Raw genomic sequence first — 22,865 nt, forward strand, 5'->3', positions numbered from 1 at the left:
CCAAGTCTAATAAGTCTGGCAGGAGAGATGGGGGACACCATTTTCTAATTTCATCAAAGTTGTAGGGTCTTCTTAAATATTCAGTTCAATTAAGTTCAGGCAATACTTACTGATGTCAGAGTTTATGCACAGCACTTGCTTGCCTATTAGCCAGTTGGGTGTAACCAAACCCCGGCCTGCAGGGGCACATGACCTACATCACTGAAGTAACAGGTAAAATCTACTCTACAGATGGCACAATAATTCATTCTGGTAAAGATATGGCTCAAATTTTCTTCCTAACAATGTACTGCCATAACAGAAGGCAGGAGGAAAACTGGATTTTATAATTTTATAATAATCCACCTTTATAATACAAGTTAGCAAGAAAAAATGAAGCAAAAAATTTTCATTGAAAATGGCAGAATTTCAACATATTTCCTTGAACACATAGAAAAGGGACTATCACTTAGGCTTCTTTTTTTTTTTTAATTGAACTATAGTTGATTTACAGTGTTATGTTAGTTTCTGGTGTACAGCAAAGTGATTCAGATATATACATATATATTCTTTTTCATATTCTTTTCCATTATGGTTTATTACAGAATACTGAATACAGTTTCCTGCGTTACATAGTAGGACTTTGTTTACCTATTTTATTTTTCTAAATTTTAATTTACTTTACTTTTTTTAAAAGCATAGTTGATTTACAATGTTGTGTTGGTTTCAAGTGTACAGCAAGGTGACTCAGTTAAACACATATATATATTCTTTTTCAGATTCTTATCCATTATAGGTTATTACAAGAAACTGAGTATAACTCCCTGGGATACATCGTAGGTTCTTGTTGGTTATCTATTTTACATATAGTAGTTTTTAATCTGCTAATACCAACCTCCTAATTTTTCCCTCCCCTCCCCTTTCCCCTGTGGTAACCATAAGATTGTTTTTTATGTCTGTGAGTCTGTTTCTGTTTTATAAATAAGTTCATTTGTATCATTTTTTTCAGATTCCACTTATAAGTGATATTGTATATTTGTCTTTCTCAGTCTGTCTTACTTCACTTAGTATGATAATCTCTAGGTCTATTCATTTTGCAGCAAATGGCATTATTTCATTCTTTTTTATGACAGTAATATTCCATTTTATCTGTCTATCTATCTCACATCTGTTGATGGACATTTAGGTTGCTTCCAAGTCTTGGCTATTGTTAACAGTGCTGCTATGAACACTGGTGTGCATGTATCTTTTCAAATTATAGCCTTCTCCAGATATATGCCCAGGAGTAGGATCACTGGATCATATGGAAATCTATTTATAGTTTTTTAAGCAACCTCCATACTGTTTTCCATAGTGGTTGCACTAGTTTACATTCCCACCAGCAATATAGAAGGGTTCCTTTTTCTCTACACCCTCTCTAGCATTTATTATTTGTAGACTTTTTGATAATGGCCATTCTGACTGGTGTGTGGTAATATCTCATTGTAGTTTTGATTTGCATTTCTCTAATAATTAGCAATACTGAGCATCTTTTCATGTACCTGCTGGCCATTTGTATGTCTTCTCTGGAGAAATGTCTACTTAGATCTCCTTTTTAAAAAAAAAAAAATTCTTTTATTGAGCTATGAGTTGTTTGCATATTTTGGACATTAATCCCTAGGCTCCTGTCTTTAAGAAGGAAAAGATTTTCAGAACAGTTTCAATTTTTTACTTCCCAGGATATTTCACAAATATTAGACAGAAAATCTACCCCACTCCCAAAAATAACGTGAATCCCTATCATAAAAGAACTTTTAGCGATGCTTTATATGTGAGAGGAAAGTGGCACAAAGAACTTAGAAAATGGCTCAAGAGATTTTTTTTTTTTTCAGTTAAAACCACCATACTTCTCTATGGATACAAATGTGAATGCTTGAGAAAGACAAATGTTACAACTGTGGCAAGACAAGAGTTTTCCACAAACTGGATGCAACCTACTTCCCCAGCCTCATTTCCTGCCTGACTAACCATACACTCCAGTTACCTAATTTTTCATGCCTCTGTGCCTTTGTATACACTGCTTCCACTGCCAAAAATGCCTCTCTTCCAGTTTCAAGCCCATCAAAACCACACTGCTCTACAGAACCCAGCTTCAGTGACCCCATCATGGACTTTCCTCATACCGCTCTCTCTCCTCCATGTCCTACTGTCCTTGGTGCCCATCTCTTCTGCGAGTTTTTTAAAAAATCTGATTCCACTAGGAGACCCAGGTAGAACAATGATTTCTTTGCATTTCAGGCTGCAATACCCTTAAGAAATCATTACTATAAACATAGAAGCTGAGGGACCAGAATACAAGTTGACTGCCAAACAAGGTACTGAGAGATTATGTGAAGGGAGAGAGACAGAGAGAGAGAGAGAGAGAGAGAGAGAGAGAGAGAGGGAGAGGGAGGGAGGGAGGGAGAGATGGATGAATCAAATCCTAGATAACTGGTCTTCTCATAGAACATGGTTATCATGGAGGTGATTTTGTTCTTTAAAGTTAGTCTATTCATTCATGTTGTTGTGCAAAGCACCAATTATTTTTCAAAGATTTACTTCTAGGGTGAGAAGTATTTTCCTATCAAGAGTCTAAGAGGGAACAGAGGCTCTACATAAAACAAGAAATTATTTAGAATCATACAGCAATGCAATTTTGAGTATTGTAAGGACCCTTAGAAATTATATAAAATGTGCTAATTCTTTGAAAAGAATATATTGACCAATTTGCTTTTTAAATGGAATAGGAGAATAATGCTTCATTCAATAAGTTAAGAAAAATTAAAGCATATACTTCAGTTTACATTAGGATCAACTAAGAACAGAAGTGGGAGGGTAGGAGGTATACTTAAAAGAAAAGAAAATGTGAGAAGGAAAAAGAAAAAAATGAATAGAAATTTTTCTGGCAAACTAAAGAACTCCTAAACTAAAAACCAGGAAACTCAAGGAAGACGCAAAAAGGAGTTTAGGAAGGAAAAGAGAAGATTAAGAGGGCTTGAGAGAAATCAGAGATGAATAAGGAAACACAGACCAGAAGCAATTTAGTTAAATGCAATATGGACTTCTGTTTTTTTCATCTTTGGATCCCAATTCTTAGCATACTGCTTAGCGCATAGCACTCAATAAATGTTTATCAAACAAAAATTAAAGAAGAGAAAGAGAAGGAGTTGAAAAGTTCAATATATACGCTTAAAAAATACTCTATGGTTCACACGGCTATGGATTCAAAATAAGCAACTTAAACTCATCTCTTCTGGAATTTAGCCAAGTTAATTAACTTCTTGATTCCTGTTCTAAAAAAACAAATTATTTGAACTAGATGATCTTTAGGTTCTTTTCTGTATTCTCTGCAGAAATGGTGACCAAATATAGGCAAATTAAATCAAAGGAAGGGTCTTAGCTTAATTGCTGCTTAAACTGAATCACTGGTCAGCAGATGCAATTTATATATTTTTGTACAACAAAGGCAAATTGTCCCTTTATTGGTCACATGATACAAACTGTCATCCAAAGAAACATCTGGATGGGTCTCAAATCTCTCAGAAGAGCAATATTAGGAAAGCATTTATAAGCATTTCCACTCCGATTTTTTTCTGGCTACGTGTAACCTTACTGAAATGAGCAAGGTCTCTTCCTCCGTCTACTTCCGTATAGTATGAATGATACTAAATGATACTAACTGGGACACTACACTGCACTAAATAATACAGAGGATACTGCTAAGGAAGAAAAGGGGATTATTTTTCTAATTTACCAAGTAATAAGATTCTCTTCAACAGATAGAGTATTTTTTTTTCAAAGGTGGAAAATTTTACTAGGAGAAAAAGCAGTTACTTATCCATTTTTATGAGAATTAGGAAAGTCTCAAACTACATAAAGCAAAACGAGAAGATAAAAACATTAAAAGAAAATGTGGTTTCATGAAACGGGAGCTGAAGTAGAGAAGGCTTCCTGTGTAAAAAATTTTTTAATTCTCACAGTGGTAATTAAAGGTAATAAAAGAATAATGGGAAGTGGCGCCAGGGAATGAATAAAAGGTTAACATCATTTGAGATTACTATAAAGGAACACGGAAGAAACACACCTTCCAGAGCCACTTCAGGTTTGAACCTGTGGATCTCTTTTGTCTTATTTACGCATACAGAAGTGTACATCATATATCATCACAGCTTAGCACATTTCAGAGTCAGAAGGCCAGGAAAAGGAATGTTCCCTGCAGATCAGGGTTCTGATGACTGGCCAAATACTAGCAAGCTTGCCCTGCAGCTTCTAAACCACACCCAGTCTACAGTTAAATATAGAATTCAGTTTCTGGAACTATTGGTCTTCTTAACCTTCACAGTCCAAGCACTCACTGAAAAAAACTAAAAGTAAAGAGGAGAAAGGAAAGAGACTGAAACCAAAATCCAAGTACTAGTAAACTGTCCTGGGAAGAATTCCAAAATGCAGTAAATACCAAGAGAATTAAATTACAGAAACCTCAAGCAGCATTCTAGAAACACTGTTAACAAACAGATTTGTCTCTTCTATGCTGTTTTTTCTAGGATGTACGATACACTTATATAAAATGCATTTGTGTACTAGATCCATGTCTCTTATTCACATTACATATTCAGACTGTACAACATGTCAGCTTAATAGCAGTGACACCAAATTTAGAGCTATGATTTAATTCTGGTTTGTTATAGTACTGTGGTTGTGAAGTTATTTTTGTTCATAAAGAGGCACTTCCATCCTAAGAAACTATTTTTAGATGCTTAAATTTGGGGGAAAGAGACTCTTAAGCTGAAATTTTTAACACTGAATCTTTGCTTGTTGGGGAGAATAATTTGGGTTAATTTTTTAAAGTTGTTTTGAAGATTGACAAAGGTTAAAACAACAATAAAAGATGTTTTCCTTATAATTTCAGAAGGTTCTGGGCTTTAATAACAATTTTGTTTTATAATAGTTCACAGAAGATGAACACGAAAAGAAATCTAAGAGGAACAAAAAACATACTACAGGTGTTCTGCTTCCATTTAAAAAAACATGCAACCGTTTTAATGACAAACACAGAGATATTCCTTTTCCCTTCATTTTCCTGGACACATCCAGATACGGACTCATTATTCAGCTACTTTGACCAAAAATAACAGCAATAAGTAAAGTATATATTTAAATCTAGCTGTAAAGCGGGCACTCGTAACCATTATATTCTGTTGCTTCTACCTGTCACAGCTAGGGGCCTTTATTCATTCCTGTATCTAGTCAAAGCCTTTTCCAAGTTGTTGATTCTCTTTCTGTCTTACTTAATGGGGCTGAAAAACCAATATAAGGAGATTTGAAGGTTTCTTTCACCTTTCTCTCTTGAGACCAGAATAGATACAACAGCCAGGTCTTAATCTTTGGTGTCCCAGTCAAATATCCCAACACTCCAAAGACACACCTGTTTCTAAAGCTAAGAGAATACCCAGCCCAAATGGCAGAAAGGTTAAAAGGAAAGAGTACATCAGAAGCTTTGCTTCTAGGCCATAAAGCATCTAAAACTTAGACCATGAACTCTAATGGTACAGATGCTGTCTCCCAGAAGAAAGCGCTCTGAGCATCTTCAGGCCTCCTCGGTTCATCACGCTTTACTTCTTCACCCTCAGATGCATCCATTCTCTCTGTCCCTAGCACTTTGCCTCATACCTAGCAATTACTTTGTTGAATGAAGGAACAAAAGGACGGTTAGGTTTCCTGAATAAAAATCCCACTTGGGTATTCTGTTCCATTATGTGTACATGCAGGTATTTCAGACATAGGATCCAGATGGTGTTCTTCCCCTTGTGAGTATGTAAACTACTTGAGGTAGCCTAGCTCAGTGCTAGCCCGTAACACATCTATAAATAAATGACTGAATGAATAAATATTAGTCAGTATCTAATTCTATTTTTATCTATTAAAATCTAGTCAAGTCTCATTTAAATAAAAACAATAATCTTTTTAATTACGGAAAATTTCAAACCTGCACAAGTATAATATACCCATGAACCTCCATGTACTTAGTGTCAGCTTCAACAATTATCATTTTTTTCATTTTTGTTTTATCTTTTCTCTTTATAATCTCCATTTGCTCTTTAGCAAATAGAAGGTTGCATCACACGCTAATCTAGTGGCATCAGACTTCAGAGTTAACCAAGGCCAAGTCCATATATTAAAAACAATCAGTGTACACCCAAATAAAAATACATTCCTCTTGGTTAACAAGGAGAACTCACGTCCATGGTTAGCACTGTCTAAAGGCCTACACATGGTTGGGCCACTAATCGCGTCTGTGGCCTTGGGAAGGTGTTCAGCCTTGGCTGCCTCATGAGGAAAAGGAGAAACCAAGAGCGCAGTGAGGCTTAAACGTGGACTATAAATACATGTGAACCCCCTAATACTGTACTAAACAAACATTTCTTTTTAAAAACACCTATAACGAGATAAAATTCACATACCAAAAAAAAAAAATCACCCATTTAAATTGTACAATTCAATAGCTTTTAGTATATTCACAGAGTTGTGTGGGCATTATCACAATTTTAGAAATTTCCATCACCCCATAAAGAAACCCAACATTCTATACCCTTTATTCCCTCTCCTCCAACATCCCCAGCCTCTCCAGCCCTAGGAAACCACATGTCTACTTTCTGTCCCTATAGTTTTGCCTATTCTGGTTATTTCTTATAAAGGGAATCATACAATATTACTCTTTGTGACAATAAATGTTTCTGGAACTGGATATTTTAAAAGTTAAATACGTGGTACAGACAATGTGATGAGGTCAGGGAAGTGCAAAAGGCCTAATAAGGGGTGGGTTGGTTGGTTTCTTTCTTTCTTCCTGGCTGTGTGTCCGTCTGTCTGTCTATCTATCTATCTACATCTACTGTAAGCCAGGCACCACTGAGATACGTGCTAGGGAATATTACTGAAGTGCTTCGGGGATGGTAAGAGGCGTGTGTTACCCTGCTAACAGGTGGGTAGTTAGTGACATTCTCCTTTGAGCACTTCATTTTCCTTATTTAGGAAGTAAGATCATCATAAGAATGAGGATGGGGGTTTGCAAAGAGCACAAAGTGTGAAATAATTGTTCAGGAGAGTGGGAAAGAATGAACCAGGAAGGTATAGTATGACCGTCTGGCACAGTTAAAGACCCACTTGAGGTTCACGGTCATGTATTTAAAATGAGATCAGACAGAAGGGTTTTAAGTTTTTCTCCAGCTATGATTAGCTGCAAAAAATGCAGGAACAGTATAAGCAAAAACATGGAAACAGAAGAGACAGACTTAAACAGGGTACATTAGTATTCATGGCTTTAACTGTACCTACTGTATTGATGACTGCTAAATTTCCCTTTCCAGCTGAAATTTCCTAACATAGAAATCTTGGGCTGACTTCACAGTCAAAGCTCTAAGTGGAAGGAATTCCAGCAGAAGAGGAACATTTGCTCAATTCTGGTTACGACAAAGGCTACTGTGCGCTTTACACCGATCACCTTACGTAACTCTCGTAACTCTTCTCGCCATCTTCATGTTACAGAAAACTGAAATTCCCACAGATTAACATAGGGTGAAACTAGGACTGAATCCTAAGTCTGTAGGACTCTGACTTTTTACTTAACTCTTCTTTTTATAGATATAGCAATTGGAGTTAAGAGGTGTTGAATGATTTGCCTGAAGTCAGTCTATTTTCTAACGGTACAGATGTTGTCTCCTAGGGGAAAGCTCTTTGAGCATCTCCAGTGCTAAACTCTCTTTGACACTTTTTACTCTGTCATCTCTATGTTCAGTCAGTAACTGGGTTAGGTTGTTTTTTCCTTCAGTTTTTTCCCGGATATCTGTTATTTTCAATTGTTTTCACCTCTGCCTAATATATTCTTTCTCTACATTTAATCTTATGATGTAAATACTTTTCTAATAGAAAATTGTTACCTTATTGCATATAAAACTCTCCATCAAAATTCTGTAACCATTACTTATAGGTACTAGACTAAAAGGATAATTATACTGTGGGATCCACCCTAAATATACTGAATATTCCATAACCACATTTAATTAATTTATACCATCTCAAATGGGAAGACTGAAGCTAAGGTCAAATTCAAGTTTAAAAAGCACTAAGTACCTACTATGGATCAGGTACTGGTGTTAGAAGCTATAAAATCAAAGTCAAAAACTAGTGCTTCTAACCTTTGGGACTAAGCTCTTTTAGGTCATTCTCTTTATCATAGAAAGTTAAGTCTTAGTGGCCTCCTACATAATTACTCAATATTTTTTATGAAAATAAGACTTCAAAGAGTTCTTCTGAAATCTAACACAAAGATCTAAACAAAAAAATTCTCCTAAAGTTTCTTAAATTACTGAGGATGCTATTCAACTATATTGATAGATGCTAACTCCAGTCTTCTGAATTCTCAATGGTGAGATCATCTTATTTCAATAACACAGCATTTATAATGCTCCAAAACACTTTTAGAGATAGAACCTAGGTCTCAAATTACCTGTTTGAAATGAAGACTGTCCAAATCTATCCAAAGTTTCTCTTTCCTAAGTTTGGGAGATTGCTCCTAGGAAAAGGAGACACTTACCTTTCCATGACAGCCAAGCACTCCTTTCTCCAGGTAAATCGACTCCCTCGTCGAAGTCGGAAGGTACCAGATGTGGCTGAGACCGGGGGAGGCGTTTGTCTCCATTCCGGGTCCTCTATTGGAATGGGGGCTGGTCTCATACTTAGCGTAGCCCCTACAATAAACAAGACATTTTTGGCAAATATCCCACAATTTACTAAAATCAACATTACAGATATATATGAAATATATATGAAATAAACAATAAACTTTTGTCCCTCCATTGAAATTTGCAGGCCCAATACACTTGATGTTTACATTTAAAAAAAAATTATTCGACCAAAGTAAAAATTCAAAGAAACAAAAACTCTTTCTTAAAAAGTCCATCATTAAAAATTTTAAATGTCATTTTCTTTTCAGTCTATCGTTTGTCTTTTTATCTTTGTTTATGTCAATTTTTGAAGCAAAGCTCAAAATCTCTCTCTTCAGGGGAAAAGGGAACTACGGTATTTGGCCCAGTGACAACTTAATCAGATTATTTTCCTCTGAAAAATCGCTCTTGAAATTCCTATTTGATAGTTTTAATCTTTCTGAGCAATATATACTATAATATGTTCAGAATCTTCCATTACCACTCAAAAGACTTCTTGTTATTGAGAAAACAGAGCCCTTTAAAGAATATATACAAGTAGGGGATAAATTTTAAATAACCCTAATTACTGCAAACTCCTTTTAAGAAAAAAAGTCAAATACAGCATCAAAAAAAGATGTTATTTGATATGCCTTTAGTCTATTAACTCAATCAGATCTCCACAAGTCTACTACCCATCACTACTGTACTGTTTTTACCTCTTGAACATAATAAAACTAATGAAAAAAATGTATAATTGAGATACTTTACTAATTCCGACTAGCCTTTTCTCAACCTGAACTGATGATCACGCACGTACGTACACATTTCTTTCTTCATAACAGGAATTATACTTTCTTTATTGTACCTTGCAATTAGTACAGGGGTGGTGGTTCTACTTTACTACATACAGATCTGTTTGTTGATCTCCCCTTAATGGCTACATCTTTACATGCATTGTTTTATACAGATGTCCAATATTTTAACCAATCCTGATTTTCCTCTCCAAACCTACTGTCCTGCAGTCTTTCCCATCTGAGTAAATGGCTCCCTATTCTTCAAATTGCTCAGCTCAAAAATCTCAGATTCATCTTTGACTTTGCTATTTTTCCCACATATTATATATCTAATTCACAGGCAAATCCTGTCAATTTTATCTTCAAAATATATCTAGAATCAGACCAATTTATATTACCTTTACTGCTACCACTTCAGAGTAAGCCAGCACCATCTCTCCTAAGCATAACTTCCTGGGATAGGTTCCCAGGATGGCCCTTCACAATAAGTCACACCTCCTGGCAATCACCGCCTTGAATCTGGGCTGGTCCTGTGACATGTTTTTTACAACAGAAAATGGAAATGGTTCAAGGCTAGGTCACAAGAAACTTTGCAGCTTCTGACTAGATATTCTGGAATGCTGGCTCAGGGGGAAGCCAGTTGCCACATAAGACGTATTGACTAACCTGAGGCCATGATGTTGTGAAGAAGCCAAAGCTAGCCACATGGAGTGAAAGGTGCCCAGCCTGCCCCCAGGTGCTCCTGCCAAAGACATTTGAGGAAAAAAGCCACTTGGGACATCTAGCTGCAGCAGACACCATGTGGAGAACTGCAAGAAGCCAGCTGACAGAAAAAAGGCGCTAGAAATGCAGTCCCAATACCGTTGTGCAGTAGCCAGCTTCCCAGGTGGCACCTAAGGACCCTCACCTCCCGGTATTCACCCCATTGTACCAGGATTAGTTTGCGTGACCAATAATGTATGGCACAAGTGACGGCATGCCACTTCCAGGACTAGACTGCACAATACACTGTGGTGTCTGTGTCGTTGCTCTGGCTCTGGGATCACTTGCTCAGGGGAAAACTAGCGGCCATGTTCTAAGAACACTCAGGAAGCCAACACTCAGGCAAGGCCCATGTGGTAGACCTGATGTCTCTGGCCAACAGGCAGGAAGGAACTGGGGACCTGCCAAAACTCATGGGAGTGACCTTAGAAGCAGACTGTCTTGCCCTGCTGACCACAGTCCTGGCTGACAGCTCGACTACAATTTCATGAGAACTCTGAGCTAGGACCACCCTAGCTAAGCCGCTCCTGAATTCCTGACCCACAGAAACTGTGAGATAATAAATGTTTGTTGTTTTCAGCTGCTAAGCTGTGGGATAATTTGTTGCACAATAATACAGAACTAATATAAAACATCACAGCCATCTCCAGTTTTTAATTTCCCCAATTTCCCAACACACCGAGTACTGTGTTACTAATTATTCACATTTATAAATTTATTTGGCAGGGAAAAAAATTATCTTTAATATAAAGATTTCAGTAAGAATGAGCATCTTTTCCTGTTTACTGCCCATTATAATCTGCTTTTGTGAATTCATACTTTTTGTCATTTTTTTCATTTGAGTTATTCCTCTTATTGGTGTAGAAATACCACACCAACTGCTAGTCCTATAGACTGTAACTATTTCTTTCCAGTTTGTCGTTATTCTTTTTATTTATGGTGTGCTTTGTGATCTTAATTTTTGTGTGGTCAGATCTGTTAATCTGTTCTTTTATGGTCAATGCATTTTGTATTATTCAGAATATTTTTACAGTTTTCATTTTTGTGTAAACTCGTGATAGAGATATGATTTCCTGTTGTGTGTGATGTAAAGTAAATATCTGACTTCTTCCTCAAATGGCACCTTATAAGACATTAGAGACTAACGGTTTACAATGTGTGGTACACTCTGGCTTGCTGCCACAGTTTAGCTAAAGTTTTACTGGCACACAGCCACACTTGTTCATTTACATAGTGTCTCCTTTTTGTACTATAATGTGAGAGTTGAGTAGCTGAGACAGAGACCACACACCTTGCAAAGCTTAAAATATTTACTATCTGGGCCTTCACAGGAAGTTTACTGACCCCTGGTTTAAAAAATTCCTGACCTACACACTATGAAACACTAAACTGAAACTCTTCTTTAGATAGTTCAAGAAGGAGGGTTCCATTCTGCCAAAATAACTTGGTGATTAGGTCTGAGCCCAATTAAAAGTTAACAAAGTTTAGGCGTAAGAAGGAACTACGGTGCTGGAGGGCTTCAAAGTCCTCGTTTTGGTACTTTTCTGAATGCAAGCAGGATTTAAGTACAACGAGGGCTCTAGAATCTAAGTTAGAGTATATAAACTTTGTTCTACAGCCATGTTAAAAGGTCTAAAACGGAGCCAAACTCGCCACCATGGCTGACAAAGACATAAGGAGAAGGGAACTGGGTAAGGCAGCAGGTCCTCTCATCCCAGGTCTGGCTCTAATAAAAGGATAGAGAGCTTCAGGGCTTCAGTGGGTGGAGGATGAGAAACAGGTCAGTGAGTTCCAACTAGCAGGCCACACCTAGAACTACGGCATGCTTTCTTAGAGTCTTCAGTGGGCACAAAGAATACAAAGAATCTTAACTGAGCCATGAGGCTGAATAAAAAAAGCCAACTGGTAATAATGATTCTTTCCTGGTATTAGGGCTTATTGGTAATGTAACTACGCTTCTTTACAGCATTCTGTACTATCCAAGTGCTCTATAAAAAGGAAATTTAGATGGAAAAAAAAATTGATCAGGAAGGAAAAAAAGAAGGGAGAGAGAAAAAGGAGGACAAAAAGAAGAGAGAGAAGTACATAGTGGTCAGGTTAGTTTAAAAGAAATCAAAGCAATTCATACACAGAAGGTGGAAACTGAATAATTTTAAACTTGTAAACATACTTAATTTGAAACATAATATTATCACATTACTTCTGAGGGTTTTTTCCTTGTTTTTTCTTTTTCAATGCAGCAGCCCTTAAAATTAGCACAAGAAGCACTCTGGAGACACTCCAACACACACATATTTGTTCCAGAAACCTAGGTTCTTCTTGCTTTGGTTGAACGAATGGAGAGCAATGAATAGCCCAAGAATGGGTTCAAAATTATTGACTCTGATGGAAAAATACAAAGATATTAGGATGTAGGAACAATGTATGTAAGACTTTAAATCCCTCTGAAGTAAATCACAGGCATTCTGGGTTGGCTAAGTTTATGTTTTTCCCTATAGGAAGCATGTTCCCTGTGTTCTCAACAGAAACATTTTTCCCTCCACATTTTATCTATGCTCCCATTAAGACAAAATTTTACAGATTTATCTGGCAAATCTAAACCCAAGAGAGAGAAAAAAAAAACTCTTCCTAACTTATCAAAAGATTTTAACATTTTGGTAAATGTTCTCTTTGCATAGATAATCATTTTCTTGCTTATCAGGGTTACTTATGGCTGAGCCTTTGCCAATCAGCTAATAAAAGAATGACAACAAGCATGTTATTACTGCTCCATTCATGGAAACTAGCTTCTCCAAAAGTAATTTTTCATCTTCCTCATGTCATACACATAATTTCCCTGAGGCTCTAATACTCCGCAACAGTGAAGGGAGGAGGCATTACTTCTGATCTCCAAATTTACTTCATATGCTTGCTGCATAAGCCTCTTGGCAAACTTTATTTAATTGTTTAATTTAGAAATATGCAGAATCACTGCCATGAGCCAAGAAGAACTCATCAAACCCTGTCTGCTATAGTAATGTTTAAATTAGACAAGGGAAAGGACTGTTGAGCTTAATTTGATTAAATAAAGGGGCTTTTGATGTCAACCATGCTGAATTTAGTACTCACTGCTTTTAAAAGAAACAGACATTTTCTTGTAAATGTTTTCATAAGAAATAAGATAAAACGTATTTGATCAGTTTCCATCAGCTTTTTATACTCACACGCCTTGGCAGGCTCTGGGTTTTGCTGGGAAATTCTGATGACTGGTCCGTTTATCAGAGAACTACCCTGTATCTATAGGATTATCAGTAAAAAATAACTTAAATATCCACTCTGTTATTTTTCTTGCTGAGTCCACTAAAAGAGCCACTAAAAAAACCTGATCAAATGGATCTAGAGTGAAGAGGTTGAAAAAGAGAAGAACTCAATCAATGTATACAGAGTGAAATGCTCTGAGCCCAGGAATAAAGGCACAAGAATGTACATTTTTTGTTTGTTTTCTAAATGCTTAAATTTAGAGGAAAAAAAAGCAATTTTTCATGTGTGACTGTCCTTAATTTTGCATTTTTTTCTCAGAATATTTGCACAGGGATAGTACCATTTACATTTCTTCTGATGAGCTATCTGTCCTGGACAGAGAAAAAGTATGAAATAAAAGAACTATCAATAAAAATCACTGACATCTTATTTTCTACCTAACTGCCTCTTAAACGCAGGTCTGAACTATGCGAACCTAGGTTCTTCAGTTTTTCATATCTTGAAAGCTGTTAACAAGGTAGATTAATTTCTTTTTTGTCTCTCTCCCTCAGTGCCTCCCGCCTCTCTCCTTTTCATCACACTTTGTTTGTATTTTTGGAATATACAGCACAAGTATGTGGCACAAAATTTAGAAAGACACAAAAAGGTCATGCAGTCACCAGTCTCCCTGCCACTCCTGTCCTCATTTTCTCAGTTCCCCTCCACAGAGCTGTTCTTCTCAGTTCCTACCACACCCTCCCGGGATGGTCTATGTTTACATAATTTATTTGTGTGTGTGTGTTCCTCCAATATAAATGGCAATATACTACATCCACTGTTTTGTACCTTACTGTATTCACTTATTAATTTGATGCTGCCGCATATAAATTCAATCCATATAAAGCTGCCTCCAAGGAGCAGCAGCTGTGTGGCCCCACAGTACCCCACTGTGCAGGCACACTGCAACTCACTTAACCATTCTTGACTGAGGGACACTTAGTTGGATTCCAATCAGCTCTGCAATGACTTACAAAGAAGATTCTCATGTACTACAAGCAACTATTGACCAGACAGCGGATAAGCTATTCTTAGATGCTAGTGTACTTTTAGTTCATCTTATCACACAAAATTAATTTTGAACTATTATTTTACAATAGTTCCAAAGTGTCCATGGAATAAGAATACACTTCTTTAGCTAAAATCAAAGGTTATTTTAAAGTCAACAAAATAAAACTGCATTTATCTAGAAAAAATTCTATACCCTATTAGCTCTTATAATAAAGGTGAAAGTGCAAAGAAAAATTTAAAAAGTTAAACTTCAATTGGCAATACCCAATTACTGTTGATGCAATGAAAACTACCAACTGACAATTATGAACTTATCCTCTTCTCTTCAGTTAACTTTAAATTACGTCCTACAGAAAACTAGAAACTAAACTATAAAGAACTGGACTAGAAAACTAGAAAGAACTCAGAACTAGAGTGGATTTGATTCTCAAAAACAGGAAGTCCTTTAAGAGGGGGACAGTTAGTAATGCAACTTCACTGAAAAACAAATGCATACAACTAGGGGAACTCATTCTTAGAAGGAGGCACTATACCCTTAAAAAAAAAAAAAAAACAGCTGCTAATAAACAGCTGGATGAATGCTGTTAGTCCCTTCCCATTTTTCCTATTTCAATGCTTTATTTCCATCTTCCTCCAATTTCCTAATGGTGGGCAAGCCCAGCTCTGACATCAAGATAAACTGAAATAGGAAATAAGATTAAAAACAAAAATAAAACAACAACAACAACAAAAACAGCTTCAGAAGAACAATATATCACCCTAATGCTAAAAACTGGATTCCAGCAGAAGTATTCCACAGTTGGCAGTGCTATCAGATCAGCTGCAACAATGCTGATCAGAGAGTCTGCCTTCTTGTTTCCAGTGAATCCCTCTTCCCGGTATCTGAGTTCCTACCTGAGACTGAAGCTGAACCGTGAAATCCAGTGTGGGAATTTAGCGCTACCAGCTATGATTAGGTTCTATGTCAGGCACTAATCTAAATGCCAAATCCAAGAGACAAAAATCCCTTCTCTCATAGAGGCTGACTGCCTGACATAGTTGACTAGTGTTTCTCCTCCAAATTCTTCAGTGCTCTGCCATATATATTTTGGAACATCTTGTCAATCCCTTGGATACCCTCCTGGTAGCCAACTGCTGGCATATGATCAGGTTTATGAAACCCCTGGGCACAGTTCCTTATCTACCTAGCCCAACCCTCGCTATCACTGCCTAAGCTGCTCTGTTAAACAGACCAAGTGCCAAGTTTTTGTCCCTTTCCATCTGCTCTGCTGTGAATCACGGGAGAAGTGATGTCTTTGGGAAGGCTGCTTAGAGCTGAGATAGAAGTACTGCCTCTACATGAGCCTTCTTTAGGCTGCACTGTCCTATATGGCAGCCACTATTCACATGTGGCTAGTGAACACTTCAAATATAGCTGATTGGAGGTGACAAGTGCTTTAAGTGTAAAATACATATTAGATTTCAAAGAATCAGTATGGAAGGAAGGAAGGAAGAAAGAAAAGAAGAAGGGAGAGAGAAAGGAAGATCTCAATAACTTTTTAAAGTATATATTAAATGTTGAAGTCATAATAAGTCATAATACATACATAGATATAGTATCAAAATTAATTTTAGCTATTTCTTCTTTTTAAAATGTGGCTACTAGATACTTTTAAATTACATGTGTCATTCACATTATACTTCTACTGAACTGTGCTGCTTTAGAACATTTAACTAATGGCGGCAACAAGAGAGTCAGTATTTTGAGAAGCTTGCCTGTATATCTAGGTATCATTAGAAAAGTATCTAAAAATGAAAGTTCTTCTTTTTTTTCCTCTTTGATTATTTTTTAAACATTTTTTTATTAAGTTATAGTCTTTTTACAATGTTGTGTCAAATTCCAGCATAGAGCACAATTTTTCAGTTATACATGAACATACATACATTCATTGTCACATTCTCTTTTGCCTGAAAGTTCTTCTTTGTAGAAAAACTACCAGCTATTAAATATTGAAGGAATGTTACATTGCAGTATCACCATTTTGAAAACCCCCACTGGGATAATTGATTCAGGTGAGCATGATCAATGGATGCTAAGACCACTGGCAAAAGGTTGTTGCAGAAAAGGCTATTTATCCAGTGGCAAAACAATGCCCTAAAGATTATTTACAAACTTCAAAATCAGGATCTGGAGGCCACTACTTTAACAAATAATCAAACTTAGCAAATGAACAGTGCTACAACCTGACAAGATGCCTCTTGGTACATGGTAACACATTAAACATTACCTACAAAGTGTTCTGCCCTAGTGTATTATTGTGAAAATTTCCAAACATACAGCAATAATAAAAGAATTTTACAGTGAAAATATGCACCCATACAATCTAATAATTTACTATACTTAATCATATATTCATCTCCCTATCCATTTTATTTTGATGAATTTCAAAGTTAATTGCAGCCATTAATAAATGTCCTCCCTAAACTATCTATGACGTATTCTTGCCAAAATAGTTTAACCTGAATCTAAGCAAGCCTCTAATCCTAACTTCCAGTTTATATGAAATACAGGGGCTACAGAAGAATAAGTTAGCTGACACTAAGAGGAAATAGAAAAGCCCAGAATGTGGGACATTATGTAAGATTAGATGGTTTAAAAAGTTTATGTCATGAAAAAAAGTTTAAGTGGCTAGATCTAAAAGTCAAAAGAGACATAATGGGGGACAGTATAGCTCAGTGTTACAGCGCATGCCTAGCATCATGCACAAGGTCCTGGGTTCAATCCCCAGCACCTCCATAAAACAAACAAACAAACCCAATTACCCCCCCCCCAAAAGTCTAAAGAGACATAACAACTTCTAATTTGTCAACCTAAATCACATACTATTTAATAAAAAATAGCTAATAAATTAGGAGTATGGAATTAACAGATACAAACTACTATACATGAAATAGATAAGCAACAAGGATTTACTGTGCAGCATAAGGAACTAAACTCAGTATCTTGTAATAACCTATAATGGAAAATAATCTGAAAATATATATAATTGAATCACTTTGCTGTATACCTGAAACTAATACAATATTGTAAATCAACTATACTTCAATTTTAAAAAACTAATTTAAAAAAGCTATAACTAAAGAAATGTGAACATGAATATTAGGTGATACAATGGAATTATAATTACTTCTCTTAGATGTGATAAAGGGGACAGTAGCTATGTAGGCAATCACTCTTTTTTCAGGAGATGAATGCTAAAGAGCAAGAAGGAGTGTGTGTTTGTATATATGAAAATACATTTTAAAATTTATTCTTTTTTTTATAGGGATAAAGCAAATATAGCAAAATGTTAACAACTGTTGTATCTAAGAAGAGGGTAAACAGGTTAGCTGTGTTGGTCTTTCAACTTTTCTGTACATCTGAAACATTTCAATATAGAAAATGGGGCACTGGGTAGATTAAACACAAAAAATTCATTGCAGAGAGGTTGATATGGTCGGTTCTGTCTTGCCCTGCATGAGCCTTTCAAATTAAAAAAAAAAAAAAGTGATCTTTAAAAAAAGATCTTACCACAGACACATACACAAAAATGTGTCTCTATAACTTTATCTCCACCTCAGAACCAATACTATTATTAGCTAAAAGTCTTCAATACACAATATTCCAACTCGTGATTTAGCCTATAAGCAAAGGCTTTAATGCTGGAGTGGTAGAAGGCAGCTCTACCACAAGGTTAAACTGGTACTGATCTCACTGCCACCAGTCTGTGTAACGTGTACCCTGAGACAGTCTGTCACACAACTTTGGATTTTACTCTATATACCACCTGTTAAAAGTATCCTGCAATAAATCTTTCCTGTTTCTGGCAACTTCAGACACAAAGGTTTTTGTGACCTTTTCTTTTTAAAATTTCATTCTACATTCCAACCTATCGCTGCTCCTGAAGTCATCAGGGCAGCTTCATCCTAAAATCCAAACACACATTCATGACCCAGAAGTAGAATTAGAAACAGAAAATCATTAGCAGAAATCATTGGATACGGTATGGATATGGTATAGAATGAACAAAATAAAGGTGTTAAATTTGTATTACTAACAAAACAAGACAGACACACACACAAAACTAGATATGGAATCTTATGTGTGTACCTATAGTTGAGGGAAAAGAATCAGCCACTGACAATCGTGACCTTTCCTCCAAATTGTGGTTAGAAATGTTATATAACCTGGAAACAAAGAGGAACCTTGGAGGAAGCAGTGAAAATGACTTGATGTTCTTTGGCATAAAGGAACGAAACTACTTGGGGAAGTACGAAATTACCTTGGGGAAAGACAAATCAGCATGTGGATTCAATAAAGTAATTAGTTACATTTGTTTTGTTTCAGATACAATAAAAAAAGGAAAGAATATTTACCAGGGTTCGTCTTCTCGAGCTGATACCATCGGTAAAATGCTCTTTTCTTTTGTTCACTCAGGTCTGATCCCTGCTGTAACAGCCAGTGAGAGATCCGGCTCTGACTGATACCTGCGCAGAAAGAGAAATAGCTGTTGTGCGTACTGAAGTTACAGGGAAGTTAATGAGGGGTCAGTTCTAGGTTACAGGGTACTTTATTCTCTGTTAGTCTATAAGGAAGCTGCAACTTGAGCAAAGGTTTTTAATACTGGGCCTCTTTGTAGAAGCTGACTGCAAGGATACATTCAGAAATGATCTATTAGAGGTCAAAGCATTTTATTTACCGAGACTTGAAAGTGGTCTCTAAATTAATCTCTAAACCAGGTCCATGAATATGAGATAAATAAAGAGGTTTCTAAGTGATAGTTATTTGTCAGACGTTGATCTGATTTATGCTCCTTCAACTACCATCTTGGTTTAGAACATTAGAAGTTTTAAGAGATACTGAGAATTAAAAAAAAAAATCAAGCCAGCACATTTTGCTATTCATTATTGATACTGATAAAAAGATTTAGGGGCTGGGAAAAAAGAGGTCATTGAAAATACTCTCTTCAATAAGGTTTCTGGGTTATTTGTTAACTCACTTAGGGTAATTCATCTATTAATTCATTTGCAGACTCGTTAGTAGCACAGATAACTAACAGTTGGAAGACTTCTAGAGTTATGCTACAACATGACCTTTTAAGAAATCTCAAGAGGTAAAGATGTTCTTCTAACAAAGACTTATCAAAATACAGAGCAGAATAGAAAGCAGTAGTTTTCAGCAGTTTCAGTTTTCAGGAGTTTCTTACAGCTAAGAAGTTACTGACAGCAATTACTTAGAAATGGAAAAAACCTCCACATGTGAAAGTAAAAAAAAAGTCCAAAACTTACAAACATGAGGATAACCTGCTCCTTCTGGTTATTATAGCCACTTGAAACATAAATAATTCAACATGCAACTAGCAAAAGCAAAGAATAATAGGAAGTATAAAACTGTCTAATATGCCCATAAAGCACTTTCCAAAAGACCATTCAGCTACATAGAGGGTTAACAGTATCTAAACTCTCCCAAGGAATTACTTCTGGTAACTGGATAGCACTCAATGCCACCTGTGCCAGCACCTGTTTAAAGCTGCACTGCATAGCTGGAAGACCGGTTATCCTGAAGTAATCACACCTCCTTAACATGAGAAGCAGCAGGAGGTCTGGTGATCACATTTAACTCATTAAAAGCAAGCCCCTAGAGTTTTGTATTTTAAAAAACCTACATTAAAAAATTTTTTCAGAAAATGGGGGAGGGGAATTTTGTTAGAAGAAAGACTGGGCTGCAAAGTATGGTTGTCTGACTGGAAACACCTTCTACTTTCAAAGGGTGAAATTCAAAGAGTTTTGTAAAACCAAAGGGATTATATTCTCAAGTCATTCACACAGCAGTTTTCCAATGGACTGAAGATCTATGTGATGCAGGTGCTGGCAGCTATCACTGTATGCTTGTTCTAAGAGAATGAAAATTATTCAGTGTAATTAAATTGGCTGTGTTTAGCAATGCGTTCACCAAAAACCTGGTTTCAGACATTATACTATTTTTTACATCACTTTTTAAGAAGAGTAAGAAAACAACCATTTACCACCATGAAATCAAAATTGATTTTCATGTCAACAAAAAGAAACTATTTTACATGGATTCTTATACTGGTATCATACTACTCAAAAACATTGGGATTCTGAGGAAGAGCTATTTAAAAAAGAAAGAGAGAATATATTGACTCTGTTACTGTCAGTATTAAAACTTTCCCAGTCAGATTGCACGTACAACAAACCACAGAGCCTACTAGATACTAGAGCTGTCCAGATTCTGGCTGTTCTGTAGTTGGGGAAGAGGGCAAAAGCCCATCAAAAGGAGATTAAATCATGGCATTTTCATAAAACAAAATACTGGGCACTTTTAAAAACCAATGTTCTAAAAGAGTAATGAAAACAAGTAACAAAAAAACAAAACCAACCAACCAAAAGCCATCAATTCCAAGTGTCGGCAGGGCATGGAGTGTGTGAAGCTCTCATGTTGCTGATGGAAGGGTAAAATGTCAGGGCCTTCTTGGGAAACAACTGGGTGATGTCTGCTAAAGCTGAACAAAGGCATACCATACGACCCAGCCATTTCTTCCCTTGGTATACAGTGCACAGAAATGTGTACATACTCCAAAGAAATGTATTCAAAAGACATGCAGGAGAAGGTTTAAATAAGCATTAAACAACCCAAACACCCGTCAACAGGAGAAGGCGTAAACTGTGGTATTTATGCATCCTACTACAGACAACTGCACCAAGTAGAGAAGGGGAAACCTACTGCTGTGTACAACCACATGGATAAGTCCCACAAACATGAGTCAAAAAAGGTCAGACACACACATAAAAAAGCCACACATAACACTGTATGATTCAACTTACATGAAGTTAAAAAACAGACACGATTTATCTACATGGATGGTAATCAGAATAGTGATTATCTGTGGTTAGGAGGGGGGAGGTTAATTACTGGAGGCAGGATGAGAAAGGCTTATATAGTGACCAACATTCTTGATTTTGATCTGGATGGTGGTTACATGTGTGTCTTCACTTTGTAAAAGTCATTAAACTAGACAGTTTCCTCTGTATGTGTTATATTTCAGTAAAAAAAAAGTTTCCCCAAAAAAGTTTTTAAAATTCCATGTGGTGTTTAAAAAAAAAGAATGGATATGTATCGATATGAAAAGATGCCCATGATATAAATGAAAGAATATATAGTTTAATGAATACATATCTTTTCACATAATCTACATTCTGTTTTGTGTAGTAATCAAATCTTATATACAGTCAAAGATACACAATCTGAATTCAGAGGGGCAGACTCCTCCTCCATTGTACATCTCTATATTATTTTCTCAATCTTTCTTCAATTATGTATTAATTTATTTTCAGCCTTTCCCTATAAGTACTACATACTTATTGGTTGTTTTATAAACATTGTAATTAACTTAAACAAAAAAAGAAGTGCAAAAAGATGTTAATTTCAGCCTATCCTAGCCAGTTCTACTCTGGGGTAAGCAATGTTAACTGTTAATATATATTGTTTCAAATTTTCTCTATGTGTATTTATTAATTTAATAAAACAAAGGGAGAGAAGATAATAAAGAATACTCTCCTATCTAATCTTTTGTGAGAAGCGGAAATAAAGAACTTCTTCCCTGTAAACTTAATCTCAGTTTTCATATAATAAATATAGAAAACAAAGTAATAGGGTAAGTAGTTTTTTCCAGAAAAGGTACTATATAATATATAAATTCAATATGGAAAATAACATATTTTATAATGATTTTTCTTAGTTAGCAGCTTGCTGATAAGTGAGGTTCCTTTCATTTTTCCTTCTGGGGCAGGTCCATGTCTCTGGAACTTTAGTTGAGCTGGGTGTCAATAGACCCCGCAGTCTATCTTTACTGTCAGCTTTGGCACTTCTCCTTTGGAGAAAATTTTCCTAACTCCCCTCACTTTCCACTGCTGGAAAAAAGTCATTCTCCACAAGTTTTAGCTCCTCAAAAGCTCTTTTCTACCTTTCACAGGGCAGAAGAAAACAAAAATTTACATATAACCTTCACACATTGAGAGACTAAAATGAACCCTGATTAATTTCTTTCTGATAAGAAAAGCGATCACGTTGTGTTCGAAGGATGGAAAAGCCTTTCAGCCAGTATCATTCACATTCTTTTCTGAGCTTCAGCTCCACCAGGCTTCTTCCAGTTCCCCAAATGCCATGCTCCCTTCCACTAGAGGGCTCTCCACTACAACCCATTCTCGTCAAGGTCCCTAGTACTATACAAATTTAAATGTCTCTTCTTCCAACTTCCTGTGGAGTGTGATGCTACTGACCACT

The 22,865-nt window shown here is 36.2% G+C and overlaps 1 protein-coding gene across 16 annotated transcripts in view; it reads right to left on the reverse strand.

The window, feature by feature from the left end:
• HMBOX1 (homeobox containing 1) overlaps positions 1-22,865 on the reverse strand; it is a 135,786-nt gene that overhangs the window by 35,885 nt on the left and 77,036 nt on the right. For all 16 annotated transcript variants that reach the window (XR_006719271.2, XM_045504923.2, XM_045504922.2 and 13 more), the window contains 2 exons: positions 18,938-19,048; positions 8,588-8,741 (listed from right to left, as the gene is read on the reverse strand). Coding sequence is in view for 15 of the 16 variants with exons in the window: in XM_045504923.2 (XP_045360879.1) it covers positions 8,588-8,741; positions 18,938-19,048 (265 nt within the window). In the remaining variant the exon portion in view is untranslated. The remainder of the gene's footprint in view (positions 1-8,587; positions 8,742-18,937; positions 19,049-22,865) is intronic.

The sequence above is a fragment of the Camelus bactrianus genome, chromosome 31, assembly GCF_048773025.1.
Source record: "Camelus bactrianus isolate YW-2024 breed Bactrian camel chromosome 31, ASM4877302v1, whole genome shotgun sequence".
NCBI classification, from domain to species: Eukaryota; Metazoa; Chordata; class Mammalia; order Artiodactyla; family Camelidae; genus Camelus; species Camelus bactrianus.